Here is a 25,596-nt window from a genome sequence, read left to right as displayed (position 1 = left end):
TTCGTCATAGCTCAGGCGAAGAAAGAGACAGCGATACGATTCGACGTTCAAAAATAGAACTGTCTCTTTTACGTAAATGGTTTTTCGTATCTTTTGTTTCACTCATCTGTCAAATTTGTCAATGTCTGCAATTTTGAATTTGAAAATTGTTCGGAAGAGATTTAAGTCGGAAAATAGTATGGACGTAACATATCTGTATAAGTACAATATCACTGGCGAAACCTAAATGTTTCAAATATAAATGCAAGAAGAAACAAATTGGAATTTTTCGATTGCACGAACAAAAACCGGTTTAAAAATGTATTTTGAAACGTATAGGAAATGTTTTCCATTTTTTTCTAAGCGAATTACGCGTAAACTAATACGCCTTGATTGTAGATTTTTTTATTGTGCAACACAATTGCATTCATTTCAAAAACGAACTAAATTGTCCACAACTTCGTTCACACATTTTTTTATTAAAGTGAAAAAAAAAATGTATAATATTTTCCCTTGATTCAAAGTATTTGTTTTCCACATAATAAAATGTATGGGGATTAGGCGTGAAAAAATGTAGTTTAAACTTGAGGTTTAGTATTTTTCATATTCAGCTAGAACTAAGAATGGAGCAAATTTGTTTTAACTGTAAATTATTATTCTAAGGGCCTGTTTTACCACTTACTGATAAAGTGCCGGATAGGCTATTACCAATTACTTATTTAAAATATTCTCTATAATCTATCTGTGGCGCATAATATTGCAAATGCAATTGCAAATGTTGCATAGATATTCCTTTACTGTGTCTTAAATCAAACAATAACATTTTGGGCATTTCGCAAATTGCTCCTAGACTAGTTAGGTTAATAACCGCGGGTGCCTCGTCCCTCTATTTTGGCTATAGACATAATATTTTCATGTCGAGGCGTACCCACTTTTTTTATGAAATAAGGGGGCAAACGAGCAAATGGGTCACCTGATGGAAAGCAACTTCCGTCGCCCATGGACACTCGCAGCATCAGAAGAGCTGCAGGTGCGTTGCCGGCCTTTTAAGAGGGAATAGGGTAATAGGGGAGGGTGGGGAAGGGAATAGGGTAGGGGATTGGGCCTCCGGTAAACTCACTCACTCGGCGAAACACAGCGCAAGCGCTGTCTCACGCCGGTTTTCTGTGAGAACGTGGTATTTCTCCGGTCGAGCCGGCCCATTCGTGCCAAAGCATGGCTCTCCCACGTAAAACCAACTTTGATTACCAAACCACTATAACCAGTAACATTTTGAACATTCGCTTCGTTAATTCATCGCTTTTGTGTGATTTTGTGTTTATGCTCGTTCTTTTTGGTGAATACTGAGGACCTAGTCTATATCTCAATGCTAAGGACATTTGCCGATTCGATATTTGAATTTGCCGCCTAAAAAATATTTTGAACAATGGAACGAAGTACAATTCGAATTTGGAATGCAGCTTCGGCCCATTGTGAGGGGACAAAACTTAAATTCCAATTTTAAAAATAGAATCCGTAGTCAATGTTTTAATCCTTACTAATAATCTTTACTTAATAATTATTATAAATGCGAAAGTGTGTATGTCTATCTGTCTGTCTATTACCTCTTAACGCCCAAACCGCTGAATCGTTTTTTTTATTTGGTATGGAGTCTGGAGATCTAGTAATGTCATAAAATATGCGAAATTGTATATTCTGCTGCCTATATGTTTGGCTATCACTTGTTCAAGCGGTTTCAAGATAAGAATTTTATATTGATACCATATTAAGAGCCCATATGACCCTAACGTGACTACATACTTTAACCTAGATCTCAAAATCTGTAAGGTCTAGAAAACTGATTTTTTGACACAAGTAACTTCAGTTCATAAAGATTAAATGCTCAAGACGAAAACACGATTACTCAAAAAATGCTCGATAGTATCTTTTTTACAAAAAACCATGTTTTAGACACATTTTTGCTTGGATCTTCGAAGTTTGCTGTCTTTTCTTTAATATTTTTTAATATCTAAAAAGGTATTGATAAAACCTAAATTTCCTCAAAACACTTTTTTCATAATCATTATACTTAGTTCGTCTTTTATTCAAGTAAAACTAACTCGGCGATGATTCCGCGCCGTCCTTTTTCACCTGGCATATGAAAGACGGGCGTGAGTGTGAAGAGAGAAGGACGATGATTGATTTTTAGAGTCAGGTGAGCTCTTAAGTATAATAGTCCCAAAAAAAACTTGAAAGGAAGAAAGGAGGAAAACGATAACTGTAGAGTTTTCACTTATGTAAACACTGTAAAATGCAAAGCAGTTGTGGGAAAATCTAGCATTAAATAAGTTTACGCTTTTAGGGTTCCGTAGTTTATTATAAAAGGGCCTGATCACACCGACCGAGTAGAGTGGCTAGACAGTGCTCTCAGCCAATGAAATTGTTGCTGTTAATTGAGTTTGACTGCAAGAAACGTCAAAGGTACTCTACTGTATATTTGTAGAGCCACCTGGGCCTGTGGTCACTCCGACTTAACAGACTTTACTGGCTAACTCATACATTGTTCGAGGACAAGGAAAATCTCTTTAGCTTCAACGAATAGTTAAATTCATTAAATTCTATACTTTATAAAGCTAAAGAGCTTATTTTTATACTTTATGTGTTTGTTTATATTTTGTTTGAACGTGCTAATCTCAGAAAATACTGGTTCAGGGTTTTAATAAAACGTCCTTTGTTTTGTAATATAGTTTTTTTTAGAGTTAGGCTATATTATATGACGGTGCGACCAATAGGAGTGAAGAATGAAAGAGGAAAATGTGGAAAAACGGAGGAACTTATTATATTTTGCTCGCTCTAATATTACTAACTATTGGACTATTTTAAATGTTATTTGGTACTCATATTTAACCAAAAACAATTATTAAGTAGATTTAGATCGTTCAGATAAAGAGACACTTAAGGCAAAAGCTTCTAAACTGCCATGTCAATAGGGAATATCAACGGTCTGAGCAGAGGGCGCTATAGTTGCACACATAGTAAGTAATGCGACAAACGTCGAACGAAAATCTTTTTGTTTACTGTCTGTGCTGCCGTCTAGCATAAAAATATTGCAGTAGTATAACCTATTGATTAATCAGATTTATTCGTCTCAAATCTACCACGATCAGTGCGTCTAGCTCGTGGTACGAGATATCTCACTCTCGAGCGTAGTTAAAAACTTCTCTTCTCATAATGTCAAAATCTCGACAAAACTCGACAAAATTGTGTTATTTTGACGACAGATCTACACGACAAAAAATATATGTCATGTTAGGGTCAATTTAACAGATGAAGAGACAAACATGAACATCGAGAAAACACCCTAGACAAAATTTTCTCGTTGGCCATGCTGACCGCACTGGTGTAATGTCCGCCAAGAAAAAACTTAATTTACTACGAAAATGAATAAAAATGAGCGTCTTCAAGGAAAAGAAAATGAATAAATGTAAACGCGGTTATTTCCGAGGAAATGTCTTATTGCGAATCGGAACAAAGAAATTGTTCCTTCGGTACAAAATTTATGATAGTTCAATCAAAGCTTTGATCAAAAAAACCTGCAAAATATACAAAAACAGAAATAATAAGAGCGAAGGAATTTATTTTTCTTATTTACCTGTGTCGGAAGTCGGAACGCGTCGCGCGTATAAAAGGTTTTTTTTTCCTCAAAATGTGGAATATTTTGGCAAGTATAACGCAATGATGTTTGTTAATATTCTTCAGAAATGTGTCAACGTCTATATTATTCGAAATATAGACGTTGTTAAATTAAACTGTATAGCCTGTACTCTTACAGTTACAGTATAATTAGTAACTTATAGTAGTAGTACTACGAAGTTCACCGTCATTTGGCCTTCAATCGACTACCACGAATATTTCAAGATTCTTTATAATTCGAGACATAGTGAAGACTAATCTAAAATAAGTTTTGAGTTTCAGTAAGCGAGACTAACAAAATTGAAATCAATTTTAATTTAATAGATGAATAAAAACTCTTTAATAAACTCTAAACTTAAAATGGTTTTAAGATAAAAATTTACTGCAGAGTGACTATATTTTTATTGACCGGCTTCCATAAATGTATATATGTATGTAATACGTTCGGCTGTATGTATTTTTTTTCTTTTTTATGTATGTTCAACGATTACGTTCATAAAAGTGGTGACCTGATGATGGGATCCATGAGTAATCGAGGGAACTCTTCAAAATTTATATGGAAACATATAGTGATTTCGATTTTTTCTGAAGTGTTTCAGGCATATACTACCAAAAAGTAAGATTTTGCACCAGGATGTACCTTGATTCCGAAGGTACCCAACAGAACTTTTGAATCCTTATAGATACAAGTTCGAGGATTTTGGCTTTATTTAAACTACTCCAAGCAAAAGCCAATGGATTCTACATTATTTCTGCTGAACATAGGCTAAATTTCATTTTGGAAAAAATTGGGTTTCGTAAGATATTTGGGTTTTTCGGACGACAGGTGTAAAATCAACCAGAAAAGTTACTTATTTTGCGTACGCTGCCGAAACTATATAAGATAGAACCATAAATGTTATAAGTAATTGTAGATCTTATAAATATCTACAAAAAAGTCCGCGACACACTATACTTATCTATGTCGAGTGAGGCACAATAACCATTTTTTTATTTAAAAATCTTGAATTTTTTTTTGGACTACATTTAAACGCGTTTATTTTACTTATGCTATTAATCCTTATGAAAATAAATTATTTCATCACTAAGTACAGTTTATGTAGATAACATTTGGTCTTGAAATGATTAAAATTGGACGTTTAGTTTTGAAATTATGGCAAAATTAAAATATAACGATAGTGGGCGTCACCAAGCGGGGGTGCGTGTGCGGGAGGAAGACAATCTGTGCAGTGTGCACTATATTATGCATCCCTTCGGATAATGACTGTGTCCGCGTCGTCGATGTCAGTATTGGAGTCTGTGAATTAACCTGGAAATAATTTTGCTGACCGAGTCTTTCCTGGGTAGGCTTTTTGCAGCCGTAACCGACATCCACGCGACCGGAGCCGCGGGCGACCGCTAGTAATAATATGTACAACTCTAAGACAACGAGCTATAAGTAATATAGCCTTGTGGTCTCATAGGTAACTAAAAAGGGTGAAATTATTATTTTTTAACAAAAAATTAAAACCGACTTCCAAGGTAAAAACAAAAGTAATATTCTTAAACATAATCTAAAAAGAATCAAATAATTCTTATTCCTTATTATAGTGCCTTCTTCAGACTTCGCCTAAACCTCAACTATTTCTGTACTCAATCTTCGTACTTTTGAAGTCGGTACCAGCTTACCTTAGCGTAAGTTCTATGTCAAGGATCTCAGAACTTTTCCGGGCTGGTAGCGATAAATAATAATAATCTCAAACATTATAATAATATTATTACTATCTTATAGTAAAACGAGCCTTTGCCCGCAGCTTCGCTCGCGTTAAGAAGTATTATTATATACAAACTTTCATCCCCTATTTTAACCACTTGGAGGTGGAATTGATCAAAATCCTTTCTTAGCGGATGCCTACGTCATAACATCTACCTGCATGCGAAATTTCAGCCCGATCGGTCCAGTGGTTTGGGTTGTGCGTTGATAGATCACCATGTCAGCTGTCAGTCACCTTTGAGTTTTATATATATAGACTTGCTTTTGCCCGCGGCTTCGCTCGCGTTAAGAAGTGTTAATATGAATTAGGTATCAAAGTCTCAGCCCAATCGGTTTAAAATTGACAAAGTTTCATACAAACTTTCATCCCCTAATTTATCCCCTTGGGGGTAGAATTGATCAAAATCCTTAGCGGATGCTTTTGGTCATATAATTCATTATATTATTATAATATTATAACATCTACCTGCATCCCTCAGCTCGATCCGTCGGCGTCCAGTGCTTTAGTCTGTGCGTTGATAATTAATCTATCTATATATAAATACGCGAGCGAAAAACTTTGTTTCCCTATTGACAAAAATGCGCGAATGTAGGTGAATGAAATTTTGCACAGTTATAGTTTATATGGTTAAGGAGTGCATCGAGGTAATATTATTTTAAAATTATGCTTTTATCATACATTTTTTAACAAATAAAACATTACACACACAACATTACACACACAACAATGCACTACAATGTGCACACTCAAAAAAATGACAGCTTTTTGAGTGACAAGCCTATACATACGAATTATACTCTTTTATTTTAAATGGTTGAAGTCTGTTGACAACAAGTTGACAAATTGAAAATGGATTTTAGTTTTTTTATTGAATCGTAGATACTATAAGACAAAGCTTACACGGCCAGTTTGAGATCAGCTGAGTCCCAGAGACAAGAGTTAAAAAAAATATATTTTAAAAGTCAATATTTTTTTTACAAAATATAGTAGTCCTAATGTCGTTGAAACTAAGGTCAAATTTCGACCATTGGGCGATCTCTAGTAATAATAGATCAGTGAACATTATCGTCAGTCAGTCAGTCACCTTAAGACTTAACCGACGTTGTTCGTAGAGTCCACATCCTGAGGATGCTCCGGTGTTGGGGCGAAACGCGCGTCGAGGTTTTCAACCTGCATGGTGGTGAGGGGCCTTGCACGGATTTGCCAACATTATTGCTTGTGTGGTGGTGGTGTTTGCAAGTTCTTGCATGCGAGTGTACGCATAGGCAGTGTGGGAGGAGGGAGGTGCTGTACGCATGCCTATGCGTACACTCACTCATTTACTTAAGAGGATACCACAGCGGCTAGAGAAATGAAAAAAAAGTACTTGTAATATCTATAGCTGTCTCCCTTACCTCAAGCCTATACCGCAGAACGCGATAGAGACAACTGCAGAAAATCCAGAAAATCAACGATTCGTTGTCCCCTGATTCCTTCTCCAAAACTTAACCGATTTAAGTACTTTTTTCATCAAAGATTAAAAAAAGGCTTGAGCTGTGTTCCTATGTTTTGCTTTTTTTGTATAATCTATCCAAATCTGTTTTCTGGACGTTTGAACACAGTGGAAAATCTGGCCATTTTTTTGGGTTTTTGAACGTTCATATCTTATTTAATAATTAAATTATGAAAAAAAAGAAAACATAGGGACATTGTATTAGTGGCCGTAGATATTCAGGAAAAAAATTATAACTCTACTAGCATTATCCAGGGAGGAAACAGGGGACAACGTTTGTATGGAAAAAATGGCGGTGTGGAATCCTCTTAAAGGTGGAAGTTGCTTTCGCGGAATATTGCTAAAAATAATAACAAACTAAATTTAATCTACGTATATATAATAAAATCGTAGGAAAGTTAATTCTGTACATTGAATATTTTTGTACAATAAATAATAGGGAGTTGGGATGTGATCTACTATGCTAACGTGGACGAAGTCGCGGGCAACAGCTAGTATTATATAATTAGAAGTTTTTGAGACAATGCCAGATGCAAAAAAAAATAAACAAGGTAAATTTCTTTTGATTTGATGTTCAATCATGCTTGTCTATACTAATATTATAATTCTGCCGAGTTTGTTAGTTTGTTTGTTTGTTTGAACGCACTAATCTCAGGAACTACTACTAGTTAGATAGCCCATTGATCGAGAAAGGTTACAAGCTATATTTTATCACGCTAAGACTAATAGGAGCGAAGAAATAGAGGAAAATGTGAAAAAAACGGGGGAGATTATATGAAAGGGCCTATTTGAACGCGCTAATCTCAGGAACTACTTATCCGATTTTAAAAATTCTTTCAGTGTTAGATAGCACATTTGTCGAGGAAGGCTATAGGCTATATTTTATCACGCTAAGACTAATCAGAGCGAAGAAATAGATGAAAATGTGGAAAAAACGGGGGAAATTATATGGAATTTTTATGTTATTTGGCAAACATGAAGAATAGACCACGTGAAGGGACATAGGCTATTTTTGCTGCAAAATGTAGGGTTGCGTGAAATTCCTAAATATTTTTGTACAATAAGTAATACTTGGGATGTGATCTACTATGCTAACGCGGACGAAGTCGCGGGCAACAGCTAGTGTAAGTATATACGTACACATATTTTTACACACAGATCAGATGTAAAACTATTTCGGTTTCGTTTGACAGCTCGAGATTGTTGATCTATTCCGCTAGGTATATTAACTTTATGGTTCTCTGACAAAATAGGTTACATTTGAAACTTTTGGAACTGGCACCGACTTCAAAATTATGAAGATTGAGTACAGAAATAGTTGAATTTATGGATACCCTAGCAACCGAGTGGATGCTGCGTGGTGGCTGCGCGGTGGCTGCGCGGTCGCTGCGCGGTCGCTGCGCGGTCGCTGCGCGGTCGCTGCGCGGTAGCTGCGTGTACGCGGTGAAAAGACGGTTGCTGCGTGTACGCGGATTGTGCGCGTAGTCATATTATGAACACGTCCTTATGCATACGCAGCTAATATTAATTATTAATTAATATTTTCGCGGCTCGCGCGGCTGATTGCCGCTGCACGTCACCATGGCGCTCGTGGCGAATGAGTTGCTGGCGTTCATCCAGCACGCCATTGACACAATGGACGAGATCGGCATACTGCAGATCTGCAAGTCCTCGTTCACCAGCGAGGAGATTGCCCAGGGAAAGCAGTTGCTGTATGAGACGCTCGGTCAGAGCGCGAATATGCCATCGCGACGGAGGGATGGAACTGAAAGAAGCGTGCAGGATATAATATCCTTGCTGAAGCAGACGGATCCGGATGAGGTGCCGGCTTTTGTGGCGAAAAAACTGCACAAGCTGCCGCCCGTGACGCTGGACCACGTCGACGTCGTCACCTTCTTAAAGGACATCAGGTTCCTGAAAGAAGAGTTGGCCGAAGTTCGAGGTAGACTGCAGGCATCAGAGTCTAAGATCAGCGATCTACTTAATGAATTATCACAATTAAAGAGTGGTAATTCAATATGTAGGTCACCTGATGCCGCGTTCGTCACTTGCCGTCGTGGTGCACAGGAGATCACGTTCAGCCCGTCAGCACTTTCAGACGAACTACGCAAGTGTCGCCGCTTGCCCCCCGTGTCCTACCCCGCGGTCAAATACAAAGGGAAAAAGGAGGCTCCTGCAGAAGAGTGTCCTCTCTCCAAAAAGGACCGAAAGTGCGATGATGACGGGTTTATAAGAGTGGAGAGGAAGAAGAAGACACCCGTCGTCCGCAACCATCGCGGCACCGCACCCGAAGGACCCGAGCAGCTGCTGCGGCGTGAGACTCCCGCGACGCTGCTGTACGTGTCCAGGCTGCACCGGTCCACGACGGTCGAGCAGGTCGTGGACTACATCAGGAGCAAGACCCACTTCGTCTTGAGGGTCGAGCGTTTGGAGTCCCGCCACAAAGTCAATTTTAACTCCTTTGTGGTGAGGGTCCCGACGCATCATCTATCGACCTTCGAGAAGGAGGAGTTCTGGCCGATTGGAGTCGTCTACATGAGGTTCCGAGGACGACTTCCGAACCCGTCGCGCCCCACGTCGCAGACAATACGTGTTTAGTGTTTAGTGCTTAGTGTTAGCTTTAGTTTATATGTTATGTATGTTAGTCTATAAGGTATATATAATATGGGCCAAGATGCCTGATTTAAATAAATAAAATAAATAAAAATTAAGTAAAAAAAAAAATTTTGTTTGCAAGCAATAAAAAATCTAGAGCAAGTTATTAACGTCGTAGTGAGAAATATCTGAAGCGGCGCACTAAATGCCATTCCGAAGTAGGCTAAACTATTTACGAAGTGTTGCAAAAGCGATTCGAATATAAAATAGATTGGAAAACTTTCCTATATTTATATTCGAGATCCGAGCTTCTTAATATATGGTAAATCGATTGATACCTAACCTAATATAAATATACACAGTAGACTATCTCACTTGACCGAATGTGCGCCCTGACACACACGTGGGTGTCACGTAACTTTAGGTAGAAAGTTTAACGCTTCGGACGGGCATTGTTTTAATGCCCGTCCGAAGCGTTAAACTTTTATTTTTTTATTTTAAGGATAGTATAACTTTAATGCATGATATTTATACAGTGCACTGTTATAGTGCACACTGCAGTGGCCAAAGTAGTTGTGGCGGTACCCGCAATTCGCCTAACATTCCTGCATCGCGCTATCGAAGTTTCGTAGAACGGCAAGATATATACAACGTCTGAAATGACGTCAGTGGGCTTCGGCCTGACCGAGCATGCTATCTCGCTCGGTCGGAAGATCTTCCTTTTCGGCCGCCACTAACAACGTTAAATTGGTGACCACCGACAAGAACATACATCCTTCTGGACATCAATCATCATCAACACTCCCCGCCCATCCGCACCACGTCAGCAGACATCAAGCATAACCGGGTCGCCTCGACCATAAGCCGCGTTAGCCTTCGCGCCGGTCGGACCCGTGTCTGGCTTGAACGGGGCAGCCATAGGCTACAACGACCGGTCAACAAGCAGAGCACGGGGTCCCTCTCCTGGTCATTGCGCGCGTAGCTTCGGCCCACACCTGACAACACAAGCGCATCGAAGAATACCACAGGTCTTCGGGGGGGAGTGATGTGGCGGTACCCACAATTCGCCTAACATTCCTGCATCGCGCTATCGAAGTTTCGTAGAACGGTAAGATATATACAACGTCTGAAATGACGTCAGTGGGCTTCGGCCTGACCGAGCATGCTATCTCGCTCGGTCGGAAGATCTTCCTTTTCGGCCGCCACTAACAACGTTAAATACTAAAAACGTTAAAAACATTTTTCTGCTTTAAAACTCCGTCCGATGGCGAAAACAAAAAGCTTTTACGAACCCATAGGTGTCCACATAAAATTTGAACGTAAAAGTTTTATTTGAAGTTATTAGAATATTTAACTGACCCTCAACAGGAGGAAAACAAAATAATAAAAAGCGCCGTAAAGTTGCAATACTGCGTTGTTTTCTTTTGAGGGAATTTCTGAATTCTGTTTATAATAAAACGCGGAAGCTACTGATGAGCCTGCCCAGATGAGGCGTTTTACGCGCGTAGTCCATACGCGCATTTCAATTTCGAGCCTGTCCAGATGAGGCGTTTTACGTGCATAGACTATACGCGCGTTTCAATTTCGAGCCTGTTCAAATAAGGCGTTTTGCGCACGTTTTCGCTGGAAAGGATTCAGCGACCAGTTACAAACATGGATTCGGAAAGAGCAGTTGTGTTGTGGCTTTACTATATACACATTTTTACTACAACTAAAGATTATTGGAATAACTTTATTGGAAAAATCTGAAGATTCCATATTCCAATGGCCTCTCTTTTTTTTTAATTTCGTCAATAAAAAGTTCCGTATCAAAGTTATCACGCTCCATCATTTTCATCAAATACGTCCACTCGCAACTGACTCGCGTGTAGTACTGGACGCTGCAATGGCACCCAAGTATCTCAACTCGTGCGTCGCGCGCTCGTTTTACGGGCGAGTCGAGAGGCTCGCTCAGAGCCTGTCCAGATGACGCGTTTTACGCGCGAGTGAGCGACTCACGCGTTTTACGCGCGTACCCGAGATACTACAGCTACATAATATATGCATACATGCGTTTCCTAACTCGCGCGTAAAACGCTTGCAATGAGCGGGACTCTCGACTCGCCCGCAAAACGCGCGAGCGACGTGCGAGTTGAGATACTTGGGTGCCATTCCAGCGTCCAGAACTACGCGAGAGTCTGTTGCGAATGGACGTATTTAATTGGAACGTGATAACTTTGAGTCCATATTTGTAGCGTAAAAACGCGCGTAAAACGCGGTATTTGGATGCAATAGAAATTTAAACGCGCGTATGGACTTCGCGCGTAAAACGCCTCATCTGGACAGGCACTAAGCAAGCGTTTTACGCGCGATTTTAAAAACGCGCGTAGGCATCTGAACGCGATATAATATGTAGCTCTAGTATCTAGGGAATGCGCGTAAAACGCGTGAGTTGCTCGCTCGCACGTAAAACGCCTCATCTGGACAGGCTCGATTTAATGCATCCGTGCGGCTTGATGACTATTGACTATATCGCGAGATCACAAGCAATTGTACCTACATAATAATATATAAATAATTATTTGTTATTATTAATTATCGCTATACCGCTATTAAAATAAATCGCAACATACATTTCATCACATTTCATAATTAAATTCTAAAGAAAGAGATTGAAAGCTTTCTCTCTTTTAGCTTAAAATACTTGAAACAATAGATCAATGCGAACAATAATATAGAATTAGAATCGAAGTAAGTAAAATATATTCAAAACGTATATTTTCGATTACTTCTTACAAAGATGGCGGCCAATGTTACAATTTTTTAAATGAAAAGAAAACACTAACCGCGGTACTCAGAGACATTTAAATATGATTAACCTTCAATTTAATGAAGAGTTTGACAGATGATGTATAGGGCTTATTTAATTTTCCACTCTGAGTACGGCAGTTAGCGAGTTGACATTGAGTAGAAGGTTTTTAGATCCAAGACGTCATTTTTGCCTCCGTAATAGCTTCTGGTAATAGCGCGGTAAAGAATTACTTGAACTGTAACAGTAGCAACAGCTTTTTGCTATTAACAAAATAAATTTTACTTTGAAAATTCTGTAACCCTTCCTATTTAGAAGCATAAAGCCGCAATCGCAATATCAACGTAAAACTAAGTAAATCCTATTTATACGTGGGAGAGCCATGCTTCGGCACGAATGGGCCGGCTCGACCGGAGAAATACCACGTTCTCACAGAAAACTGGCGTGAAACAGCGCTTGCGCTGTGTTTCGCCGAGTGAGTGAGTTTACCGGAGGCCCATCCCTACCCTTCCCTATTCCCTCTTAAAAGGCCGGCAACGCACCTGCAGCTCTTCTGATGCTGCGAGTGTCCATGGGCGACGGAAGTTGCTTTCCATCAGGTGACCCGTTTGCTCGTTTGCCCCCTTATCTCATAAAAAAAAAAGGAAAATGTACTTCTCGGTTTTTACGACCAATGTACTAATGCGATAAAACTGCTGTGCAGCATACACGCAGGAGAGGCGAGGCGCAGCGGGGCAAACCCCATTTTTAAGGCTGGCCGCATACTCATGTTTTCCGGATTCGTTTCCTGTATTCAGAATTCCGTGAGACTATCGCAAATGTTCGTTTGTATCACGCGCAAACGCCCAGGCTTGCGCTTGTAACGTACGTGCGGAATTCGTTCCTTTCGGGAAAAAGCGAACGTTTGTACCAATTAACGTATTTTCTACTGATTCCATGCATTCCTCGAATTTCCGTATACGGAAAACGAATTCGGATGAATTGTGTTTGCGGCCACCCTTAATTGAAACTTATTCAGGCAGGTGAGAGTGAAATTTCAATTTCACGTCATGAAAAAGTGTATCGAAATAATAATAATATTGCTTCACGACGCTGTGCCGTCACGATTTTGGACAAAAGTTCCACTTCTTCTACGTGTACCCTGTACTCTTTTTTATAGTTTAATGACCCACAGCGCACTCGTTCGCAACTTTAAAATGCGCATTCTAATTATTATATTCTCTTGGAACACAGACATAGATCAAGATAGATAGCGCATGTCGCTCCATTTGTATGAAAACGAGCGTGTCACTTTTTTCCTACCTACTGTGACGTACCGATGATAAGAATCGTGTCCATTATCTTGACTTAATTCCTATTTGAATTTCTACAGCTCAATACGGCATTTAGGCATTTTTAAAATTACGATTGATGTCCGATTCTGATAGCAGACTGAAGAACAGACTTTCGAAAGACGAGCATTGCTCGTCGTTTGGGAACGTGATATGGCACGCGAAGTACACACTCATGCGGTATCTATCTTGATCTATGTCTGTGTCTTGGAACGTGAAATTCTATATCCTCTAAGGGCGTGTGCGCTGCGCAGTCGCGTCGCTTTCAAATCGCTCGCTAATCGCCAGTGTGATAAGGCACTTACGGTGACTGTCTATCTATCTGGCATCACTCATCAGACTGACTCTCCCCTACCATTATAGCGATAACTTCAAATTTTCAGAAACATAAAACACGGTAGCCGCTTCGACGCAAAATAATAAAAACATTATGTCAAAATAAAATTTTCCCTCTCGCATTTGGCCTACTTTCGTTTCTGAGAGTATTAAGGAAATTCTTTAGTTTCCTTGAAAAAGTTTGTGTGAATAATATTTGGATATCAAATCACCTTGTTCCAATAAAATGTTATGATAATTGTAAAAATCATGGCTTAGCCTTCGGAATTATTCAAAACTTGGTAACGATGAAAGTATACCGGATTTATTATAGGGAAAGTATTGGACAGGATACGGAAACGAGCTTACTAGTATAATATAAATTATACACAGTAGAGCATCTTTATACCACAGTCTAGACCGCCTAAATCGGGAGCTAGCACACTCATACTTGATTGGGGCTAACCTAAAATATACTGATTTTTTGCAGCTTTTACTATAAGTTATTCATATAATATGGTACAGCCATAAGTGGCACCAAAACCACATTTTGACATGTCCAGTGTCACGTAGCATGTAAAAATATTTGTGTGTTAAAGCAGCGGGGCTAAAATGGTCACATTTAGCAATTCCTCTCAATCAATTCAGCAAATAAATTGTCAAAACTGTCAAACTGGCAAATGTCAAATCAGTACAAAAATACGGAAATGAATTGCAAGCGGAGTTGCATTTTGCAACTTTAGAAAAATGAATCATATTATGATTCATATCATTCTTCAAAGCGACCATTTTAGCCCCGCAGTTATGGCCGGTTTACACGTATGAAGTAGATAAGTAGTAACTAAATTCTAATTGTCATCTAGTTTAGAACTTACTAAATATTAACTTGCTACTTGCTACTTTTTGTGTTAACACGTAATGAACAACTTAAAATTAAGATAAAATTTAGTTAACTACTTATCAACTTAATACGTGTAAACCAGCCATTAGATTAAAATTGCAGGGCTGAGTTACTGTTTGATATTATACTGTGGCATTGGACAGGATAGGGAAACGAGCCTACCAGGGAAGTATATAAATTAAACGCACGATAATATATTCCTTTCATAAACTTGTAATAAAAGTGTATGATTCTTTCTCGAATTTACTGGAACAAAAATATTTATAGAGCACTTTAACAAAGTTCAGGGAGAATTCATGATATACGTTCTGAATATTGCTGTACCGAATAAAATATTATGTGTAAAAGTCAGTTCACGAAATATTGCGCGACGCAGCGATGCTTATTAGCGATCTCAAATATCCAGCGGCGTGGCACTGTTTGACGTTTCGAGTTTGTATTGCTTTTATGCATCGCGAATGCTATGTTTCATTTTGTCTCGTTTCGGTCCAATCCATATTAATAATATATACAGTGTGTTAGTGTAAACACCGTTATCTTTGAAACCATCAAATGAGACCGTCAAAATGAACAACTTTTTCTATGAGAGCAATGCTGGGAACTCAAAAAAAATGCCATCTTCATACCCATACGGATGCCCCGATCGGCAATTTGTATGGGTATGAAGACGGATTTTTTTCACAGTAATCTGTAAACTGTTTAGTGCTTAGCCTTTTTTCCTAAATTAAACCAAAAAAACTTAACAATACTTTGATTTTGACCCGATGACTAGTAACTTCAGTTTATTTTTGGTCGTGACGAGGGTACTCGGGGCATAATTTTATACCCGACTGATTAATTCAACCTAGAAATACTGTTTAGGGTATTTTAAGAGAAGTAGCAGCTGACCCGGCAAAGTTGTTTGGCCATTATCGCTGTTAAATCAGTGTTTGACAGTATTATGATAAAAATGTTGACATGTATGATAATTGATAAATGCAAAACAGTGTAAGGGTAGGTATAAAAAAAAAGTCTTACGCACTATTTCCATACTAATATTATGCATGCGAAAGTGTGTCTGTCTGTCTGCCTGCCTGTCTGTCTGTCTGTCTGTTACTTCTTAACGCTAAAACTGCTGAACCGATTTTGCTGAAATTTGGCATGGAGATACTTTGAGTCCCGACAAAGGACATAGGATACTTTTATCCTGGAAAAATGTACGGTTCCCGCGCGATAAACGAGTTTTGGCGCAACGGAGTTGCGGGCGTCATCTAGTCATAATATATTCTGTGATAATAGGATGGATTTGGGTTATTAAGGTGACGCCGCGTTAAAGTAAAAAAACGTGTTGGATACGTTTTAGATTCCTTGTTTTCTGTGAGAGGCCGGGCCGGCCGGAAAACAAGCAATGGAACAGCAAAAAATAGAAAGGGCGTAAGCGACAAAATAGTTTTTGTAGCGAAATTTAAAAACCATAAATGCATTTCATATAAGCTATCGGCAAATTAAAGTGTATGCTTGAACTAATCTGTGTACAACACTCTCCTCTGTTGGCAAAATAGGAATCCCTTTTTTACAGAGGTCTTTTTGATTCATTATCATGTGTTATAAAAGTTGACCAATCGTATTATGATATTGTTAATTCAAAGACAAAGACATGATGAATACTGACAATGAACTTTATTTTTTTAGTAATTGCTGAGAAAATTCGATATCGCTACAGCCAAATTATCAAGGCGTCGCCTTAAAAATATTTTGGCCAATTCTCAAACCGGTAAGTAAGCGCACAAAATTTTAACAAAATCAGTCCATCCGTCTCAGAGATAGTAGAGAGAAAGGAGAGGAATAGAGAGAGAGAGATAGAGAGGAGCCACATTAGAATTTTATCTTACTACATAAGTGCGAGGCTAAACAGTAAACAGTGGGTTGGCTTACAAGGTCATGCAACATACATTATTATTTAATCAAGTAAATATCATGTTTATTATTTGCCTACTAGATAAACCACAGAAAATAGAAAATAAGAACGTAAACATCACAATATGAATAATATACAGTAGAACATCTTCTTAAACACTGCTTATGTTATTAACTCACAAAAATATTTTTTTTTATTTATCTTAGTTCAAAATTGATTAATGTTAATGAAATTGTCTATCTATTGTCGTGTGTTTCAAATATACGTTATTTGTTAATACTAAGGAGATGCTGAAAGTATGCTTCAATTTTAATAAATTGGTATTACTTTGGATGCTAATATCATGAGTATAATAAACACAAATAGGAAATTAATAACTACGAAAGGAATGTTGCTACACTGAAAATTATTGCTGTATTTTTATTATAACTTTGTAACTTTCAAATTATCAGTATGTCTGTGATAATAGGATGGATTTGGGTTATTAAGGTGACGCCGCGTTAAAGTAAAAAAACGTGTTGGATACGTTTTAGATTCCTTGTTTTCTGTGAGAGGCCGGGCCGGCCGGAAAACAAGCAATGGAACAGCAAAAAATAGAAAGGGCGTAAGCGACAAAATAGTTTTTGTAGCGAAATTTAAAAACCATAAATGCATTTCATATAAGCTATCGGCAAATTAAAGTGTATGCTTGAACTAATCTGTGTACAACACTCTCCTCTGTTGGCAAAATAGGAATCCCTTTTTTACAGAGGTCTTTTTGATTCATTATCATGTGTTATAAAAGTTGACCAATCGTATTATGATATTGTTAATTCAAAGACAAAGACATGATGAATACTGACAATGAACTTTATTTTTTTAGTAATTGCTGAGAAAATTCGATATCGCTACAGCCAAATTATCAAGGCGTCGCCTTAAAAATATTTTGGCCAATTCTCAAACCGGTAAGTAAGCGCACAAAATTTTAACAAAATCAGTCCATCCGTCTCAGAGATAGTAGAGAGAAAGGAGAGGAATAGAGAGAGAGAGATAGAGGGGAGCCACATTAGAATTTTATCTTACTACATAAGTGCGAGGCTAAACAGTAAACAGTGGGTTGGCTTACAAGGTCATGCAACATACATTATTATTTAATCAAGTAAATATCATGTTTATTATTTGCCTACTAGATAAACCACAGAAAATAGCAAATAAGAACGTAAACATCACAATATGAATAATATACAGTAGAACATCTTCTTAAACACTGCTTATGTTATTAACTCACAAAAATATTCTTTTTATTTATCTTAGTTCAAAATTGATTAATGTTAATGAAATTGTCTATCTATTGTCGTGTGTTTCAAATATACGTTATTTGTTAATACTAAGGAGATGCTGAAAGTATGCTTCATTTTTAATAAATTGGTATTACTTTGGATGCTAATATCATGAGTATAATAAACACAAATAGGAAATTAATAACTACGAAAGGAATGTTGCTACACTGAAGATTATTGCTGTATTTTTATTATAACTTTGTAACTTTCAAATTATCAGTATAATAGGCTTTAAATACGGCAAATTACGGCATCTCCGGCAAATTACGGCAAGAGTGCCTTAACTTAAAGATAAGACCGCACCACGGAGTAAAGTGGACCGCACGTTTATACGTGGGAGAGCCATGCTTCGGCACGAATGGGCCGGCTCGACCGGAGAAATACCACGTTCTCACAGAAAACCAGCGTGAAACAGCGGTAGCGCTGTGTTTCGCCGAGTGAGTGAGTTTACCGGAGGCCCAATCCCCTACCCTATTCCCTTCCCTACCCTCCCAAATTCCCTTCCCATCCCTACCCTCCCCTATTACCCTATTCCCTCCTAAAATGCCGGCAACGCACCTGCAGCTCTTTTGATGCTGCGAGTGTCCATGGGCGACGGAAGTTGCTTTCCATCAGATGACCCGTTTGCTCGTTTGCCCCCTTATTTCATAAAAAAAAACGTAGCGTAACTACACTGCATCAAAATTCAAAGTAAAGGCCATATCGCGTAGCTCAGCAGCCGGGCCGCGTAGTGAGATTTCGCTGAATTATGTCACTGTAATTTTGTTTAAAATGGGTTATGCTTATGACGTGTAGCGTCATTTCGCTGCAGTGTAATAATTAGGCCAATGCGATACACTGCAGATCAAGATTGATTTGAAGGACACCACTGAGTTGCTCTACTGTATTTATACTGTGTAAACAATGTTTCCAGCGGTCCGAGTGACTTGGAGTTTCTGCGAGAATACACCTTATGTCTTTCTCATTAAGGTTCACTCAGAGGTAAAACTGTACGTTCATTAATCATGCCCCTCATTGCTGTTGTTTTTATTCCTCATCACAATGTCGATGAAGACAATGTAGTTCCATCGAGTGGCCATATAACGGGGTCATATTTCATATTATTCTCCCTTACTTATGACAACATTACTTTTATTTATACCAGTATTATGCCGGCCTTTGGAATCTTTTTTTATAGCGTCGTAACTTGTAAATGTATACTTTTTTTTCTTTTTTTCACTCGGCGAAACAGCGCTAGCGCTGTGTTTCGCCGAGTGAGTGAGTTTACCGGAGGCCCAATCCCCTACCCTATTCCCTTCCCTACCCTCCCAAATTCCCTTCCCATCCCATCCTTACCCTCCCTATTACCCTATTCCCTCTTAAAAGGCCGGCAACGCACCTGCAGCTCTTCTGATGCTGCGAGTGTCCATGGGCGACGGAAGTTGCTTTCCATCAGGTGACCCGTTTGTTCGTTTGCCCCCTTATTTCATAAAAAAAAAATTACTATGTTCAAGCACAAATCAATCAATAATCGTGATAGTTTTTCCGTAAAGTGTACCACAAAAGTGCTCAGGTTGTGGGATATACTAGATGGGATATAAGTAATAGATGACAAGCAATGCGAATACACTAGTCTCTACTCTCTAGCTATAGTTTGAACTTAAGAGGAGTCCACACCGCCCTTTTTTCCATACAAACGTTGTCCCCTGTTTCCTCCCTGGATAATGCTAGTAGAGTTATAATTTTTTTCCTGAATATCTACGGCCACTAATACAATGTCCCTATGTTTTCTTTTTTTTCATAATTTAATTATTAAATAAGATATGAACGTTCAAAAACCCAAAAAAATGGCCAGATTTTCCGCTGTGTGCAAACGTCCAGAAAACAGATTTGGCTAGATTATACAAAAAAAGCAAAACATAGGAACACAGCTCAAGCCTTTTTTTAATCTTTAATGAAAAAAGTACTCAGATCGGTTAAGTTTTGGAGAAGGAATCAGGGGACAACGAATCGTTGATTTTCTGGATTTTCTGCAGTTGTCTCTATCGCGTTCTGCGGTAGAGGCTCGAGGTAAGGGAGACAGCTATAGATATTACACGTACTTTTTTTTCATTTCTCTAGCCCCTGGTGTATCCTCTTAAGAGGACCAAAAATTGGACTTCTCTGATATAGGTAGAGTATATTAATAAAAGTTGTAGGTACCTACTTGAATAAAATTTGTTTTACTTTCATGAGTCTAGTTTGTATTATTTCAAGGATAAATATTTGTACTGTATAGATTACACGCAGATAAATAATATATAGACATGGTGGATGTCAGATTTAGTTAATAGAATCCATACTTCCATACTAATATTATAAATGCGCAGTGTGTCTGTCTGTCGGTCTGTCCATCCGTCTGTCTGTTACGTCTTCACGCTCAAATCGTTGAACCGACTTTGTGCTGAGTATGGAGATACTTTGAGTCCCCGAAAGGACATAGTATACTTTTTATCCCGGAAAAATGTACGGTTCCCGCGCGATACACCAATTTTGGCGCGACGGAGTTGCGGGCGTCATCTATGACGTCCGTCTTATTATTTCTCCTGTCGAGCCGGCCCATTCGTGCCGAAGCATGGCTCTCCCACGTCACACGTACATAACACCTACTTCTCTGATCTGAAGAAGTATACCGTTTGCTAGTCGGAATAAAACCTTTTTCGTCCTTTCTCAATTATTCTCTCAGTAGTTAGCTCCCAAAAAAGTTCTTATTAAGATGGAGTACAGTCTCAACTTTTATTGGGACGTTGTCGTCTAATGTTAATCGTGATCTATGGACTGTTACTTGTGTATTTTCCTTGTGTTTGTTTATTTTGAGGGAGCAACAATAATAGATCAATATAATTCTTGACGACCTCTGTGGCTCAGTGGTGAGCGCGTTGGTAGCTCAAGCCGGGGGTCGCGGGTTCGAATCCCGCCGACGGAACAAAAAGTTTTCAATGTTCCCGGCCCGGGTCTGGATGTGTATTAAATATGTGTATGATATAATAAAAATCTTAAATATATGTATAGTATAAAAGTATAAAATATATTTCCGTTGTCTGGTACCTGTAACACAAGTCCTTTAGGTACTTAGCACGGGGCCAGACTGACGTGGTGTGAAGCTTCCATAGATATTATTATTATTATTATTATATTGGAACTAGGTAAACCGGGAGTCACGGAATAACAAATTGGGGTTTATCCTCGCCTTAATGTAAATTTTAATTCAACTAAATTTTTGGCCGTAAATCAATAGATAATAGCAGTATATTTTAATATAGGTAACACGCTATTGGTAAAATAAATAACGGCAACCCAACGTGAATACCACAATGCCACAACGAGCGTCCTGGATTAAATTGTTCCATGTCAGAGTAATCCTTAAAATGATAGTTCACCACAAGTGTAAACAATTTTCATTTTACTTTATTTACGTTATACTTTATTTACGTTTGTGCTGAGAAGAGTTTCAATGATTACTAAACTTTTACAGTGAGATTTTTGCAAGAAAAGTCTGTGATAAGGCCTCTTCATTAAGCAATTAAGAACTCGTGGATGGAGGGATAGTATATTATTATTAGGTATTATTATTTTTATGAAATAAGGGGGCAAGCGAGCAAACAGGTCACCTGATGGAAAGCAACTTCCGTCGCTCATGGACACTCGCAGAATCAGAAGAGCTGCAGGTGCGTTGTCGGCCTTTTAAGAGGGAATAGGGTAATAGGGATGGGAAGGGAAAGGAGTAGGGGAGGGTAGGGAAGGGAATAGGTTAGGGGATTGGGTTTCCGGTAAACTCACTCACTCGGCGAAACACAGCGCAAGCGCTGTTTCTCGCCGGTTTTCTGTGAGAACGTGGTATTTCTCCGGTCGAGCTGGCCTATTCGTGCTGAAGCATGGCTCTCCCACGTATATTATGGCAAACCTACGTAATTTGATCGGATGACTTACTTAGCCGAAAGACGATTGACGAGTGACGTCTGACATTGACTTGTAAAAACGTAGGTCAGCCTATTAATCAATTTCTAGTCTATTGGTGCATTATATTTAAAAAATTAACAACATGTTTATGCATGATTTTTAGACTAACATTTTCCTAATACCCTTTACTTGTGGTGGCATTTATGGACATAGGACATACGTTAAGTTCTATTATAATTCTAACTTCAAAAAAGCATGGAAATAAAGAAAACAAATCCATACTAAATCGTATTTCTAGATATTGCGCAAGACCTATATGGAGTATCCAGTATCCACATTGATGTATTTTCAGCTTTCCGTGGGTGGTGTGGGCTTTTACAATACTCTCTGAAAGATGTGCAAACATTTCAGTTGCACTTTGATATCGCAAGTAAGTATAAACAATTTTAATGCACTTTAATGTTCACCACAAGTGATAATGTCACCGTAAAATGGTAAATACCAGTAAATTGTAATATTAGGTAAGTAAATTGTAATATTACTAGCGACATTATAAAATTATTATGCTAGATGACGCCAGCATATCCGTTGTGTCGAAATTCAATCATTTACACGGGAACCGTACATTTTTCTGCCATAAAAACTATACTATAGCCTTTCGCTTTAGGGTCAATTTATACTAGAATTAAAATTCGACTGCAGAGTCGAAGCGCATTCGATGCGCAGATTCTGCAGTCGAATTATTGAAACTGAACATTACAAATTCAACTTTAACTCCAAAGCGTTAACGCACTTTATTACTTCTGAGAATTTAAAAAGGCGCGCGCATCCGCGCGAATTCGCGTGACTGCGCCCTACCAACGCTGATTGGCCTCGCAGAAGAAATGTATGCGATACGCTCTCGAGTTAAGGTTGAATTTTCTGTGTTCAGTTTTTGGGAATTCGCTTCGCTTCGACTCTGCGCTATTATAAATTGACCCTTAAAGTATCTGTATAGTTCAGCGGGTTAAACGTAAATAGATAAGAGACAGACAGAAAGACAGACAGACAGACAAACTTTCGCATGTATAATATTAGTATGAATAACATGGATCGATAGATTATGGAGATGGAACAGCTTGAGTAGAGTATGACTATGGCGCCTCCATACTTATTTGTTTATTCATTTGTCAATTAAATTCGCTGTTAATGACGCGACATTTTACAATCTCACTACTCATATTACAATCTATCGGATTTTGCAATTTTACGGTAACAAACAATTTTATATACGTAACAGCACTTACCGCAAGTGTAGACAATTTTCAGATACGTCCTGCTGCCGCTGCGGCAGGGTTTGCCGAACATCTTGCTGTCGGCTGACAGCACACAGCGTCGTTTCCCGTGGCACTCCCGCATGGCCGTCTCTGTCGCGTAAGGCTCTAGGCAGGCTGTGGAAGAGTTTCAACTTTCAATATAATATTATATTATTTAATACTTAGCTGCACAAGGCTCAGAACAAGTTCAAAAGTGATCGTGAATTTTTACGCAATAAAAAGTATTTTTTTTTTCTTTCCCCGTGGTTACAGTATTACAATATTTACCCTACGTGGTCTACTCTATGTCAATGCCAAATTTTATAATAATCGATAGTTTTGGAATAATTGTAAGTGTATTCACGATAACAGTACTGACCGGATTTTGGATATATTCAGCATGGTATTAGTTACGTCTCCAGAGTCCAGATAAAAAAAGTTTTAATGAAATACAGGAGCAACTAGGTATAGCCCGGCGGAGTCGTAGGTAAAAGCATTATTTTGTGTCTGATACACGTCTAAAATCCAATAACATTGTTATTTCCCATACATCTAAGATCTGTCGTATAAATATGACAGAAAATAACGGTTTTCGTCGCTGGACGAGGGTCTAACAATCCCTATAATGGAAAAACCATAATTACGAAATATTTTTTCATAATAATATATCATTTTCCTGGAAGACAAATCACTTATTAATATGACCATTAGCAATATTCTTACGACCGTCTAATAGCTTGTTTTCGTCTTATTTTTGTAAGTACTACTTGATGACCCGAATGAACTTTGTATCATTTAATTCCCTGGACATCCCCGAATATTTCAAGACTAAAATAAGGTAAATCGGTTCAGCGGTTCTTGTATTTTAGCATGAGTAACAAAATTGGAAATTCATTTTTATTTAAAAATAGATAAATAAATGCTAAAAATCTCCAAAATCGATGCAGCTGTAGTAATTCAAGGCTTTGTATTATTTTTTCGGAAAAATAAAACGTCAATACACGTTGTTGTGACCTATTGTCCTACCGCGCATAATATTTACGAGCGCTGTATTTTTCCGTGTTTTCGACAAAATTCATGTACCATTCGGAATTGATCGTGTTATCACGGCGGAACCCAAAGATTGTAATCGTTAGATTTTACATTTTCAAGCGAGTGAACTTCGTTTGTTCTGGCATGCTCTAGATCAGATGTTTTTTTTAATCATGAGGGACCATCTTACAAAATGTTCGTCTAGCCGGGGACCAACCAGTTGGTTTACCTAATTATAGAGTTATTTAATGAAGAAAACCAGCACAACTTTATAATTAGCATTCATTTTTTCATTTGGCAAAAATTTTAAAGTTGCAGATTTTAATTTGATGTGATTTTTGTGACTGCATAAGTATGCAGTCACAAAAATCAATCAATTACATCACCACTTAGTGAAAAAAAAATTTTCGCTCCACCCTAATTTACCCTTAGTGAAAAATTTTTTTTCACTAAGTGGTCATGTAATAGTCAAAATTTGGTGCCTTTTAGGCTTAAATTAACTGATATATATGCAGTTATAATAATTATAACTGCATGCAGTACACATGGTATACTGAACTAAATTTGACAACCAAACAATCTGGGGAAATTGATTAATAATCATGAGCTGCTTATTTAAAGCAAGCAATAAGCCAATTTCAGACATTATTATTATTGTAAGGCATCCATTACACGATCATGCAAGCGTCAGTCAATTCCGTCAATCATGAATTATGTTTGACTGATGGTGACTGATGGACTGACGAATGGTATTAGACGGTCACTCAATTCTCTTCAGTTTAATGTCAGTCAAAGCCAATATTTTCAAAAGTATACGTTTCTAATTTTTGTCTATTTTGTCAGATGTGATAAGGATAACACTCACCCAAAATTTGTGACTGATAGTTGCATAAAGCAAAAATCAAGATATCCAAATTGTCACGCTCTTACACGGTAGGTTATCCATCAGTTACAGCCATGACTGTGGTAAAACTGATTACTGACAGCAAAACCTACCGTGTAATGGATGCCTAATTACCTACTCTGACTTTTGTTACCTGGAATCTATAATCAAGAATTTAGACTGTACTGCAGTATCTAGAGCAGTGGTTCTTAACCGGTAGTCCGCTGACCACTGGTGGTCCCTGAAGGCATTCCAAGCGATCCGCGAAGCCATCTTAGTAACATGTGAGAATTCAGAAACTTGTACAAGTATGCTTTTCATTTTCATTTCATTTCATAATTTCTTCACTTTTTTGACATACTGTTTTTTCTTAATATCTTAAATATTTATACACCCTGTATAAATATTTAAGATATTATATTGAA

The 25,596-nt window shown here is 38.1% G+C and overlaps 1 protein-coding gene across 2 annotated transcripts in view; it reads right to left on the bottom strand.

Annotated features, from left to right (window-relative positions):
• Positions 1–25,596, bottom strand: part of LOC121732533 (protein eva-1-like) — a 139,155-nt gene that overhangs the window by 22,221 nt on the left and 91,338 nt on the right. For both annotated transcript variants that reach the window (XM_042122448.1, XM_042122449.1), the window contains exon 6: positions 23,248–23,391. In XM_042122448.1, coding sequence (XP_041978382.1) covers positions 23,248–23,391 — 144 coding nt within the window. The remainder of the gene's footprint in view (positions 1–23,247; positions 23,392–25,596) is intronic.

This window comes from Aricia agestis, chromosome 12 (assembly GCF_905147365.1).
Source record: "Aricia agestis chromosome 12, ilAriAges1.1, whole genome shotgun sequence".
NCBI classification, from domain to species: domain Eukaryota; kingdom Metazoa; phylum Arthropoda; class Insecta; order Lepidoptera; family Lycaenidae; genus Aricia; species Aricia agestis.
Note: the sequence above shows the minus strand (reverse complement) of the source record. Positions and strands in the feature narration are given on the sequence as shown.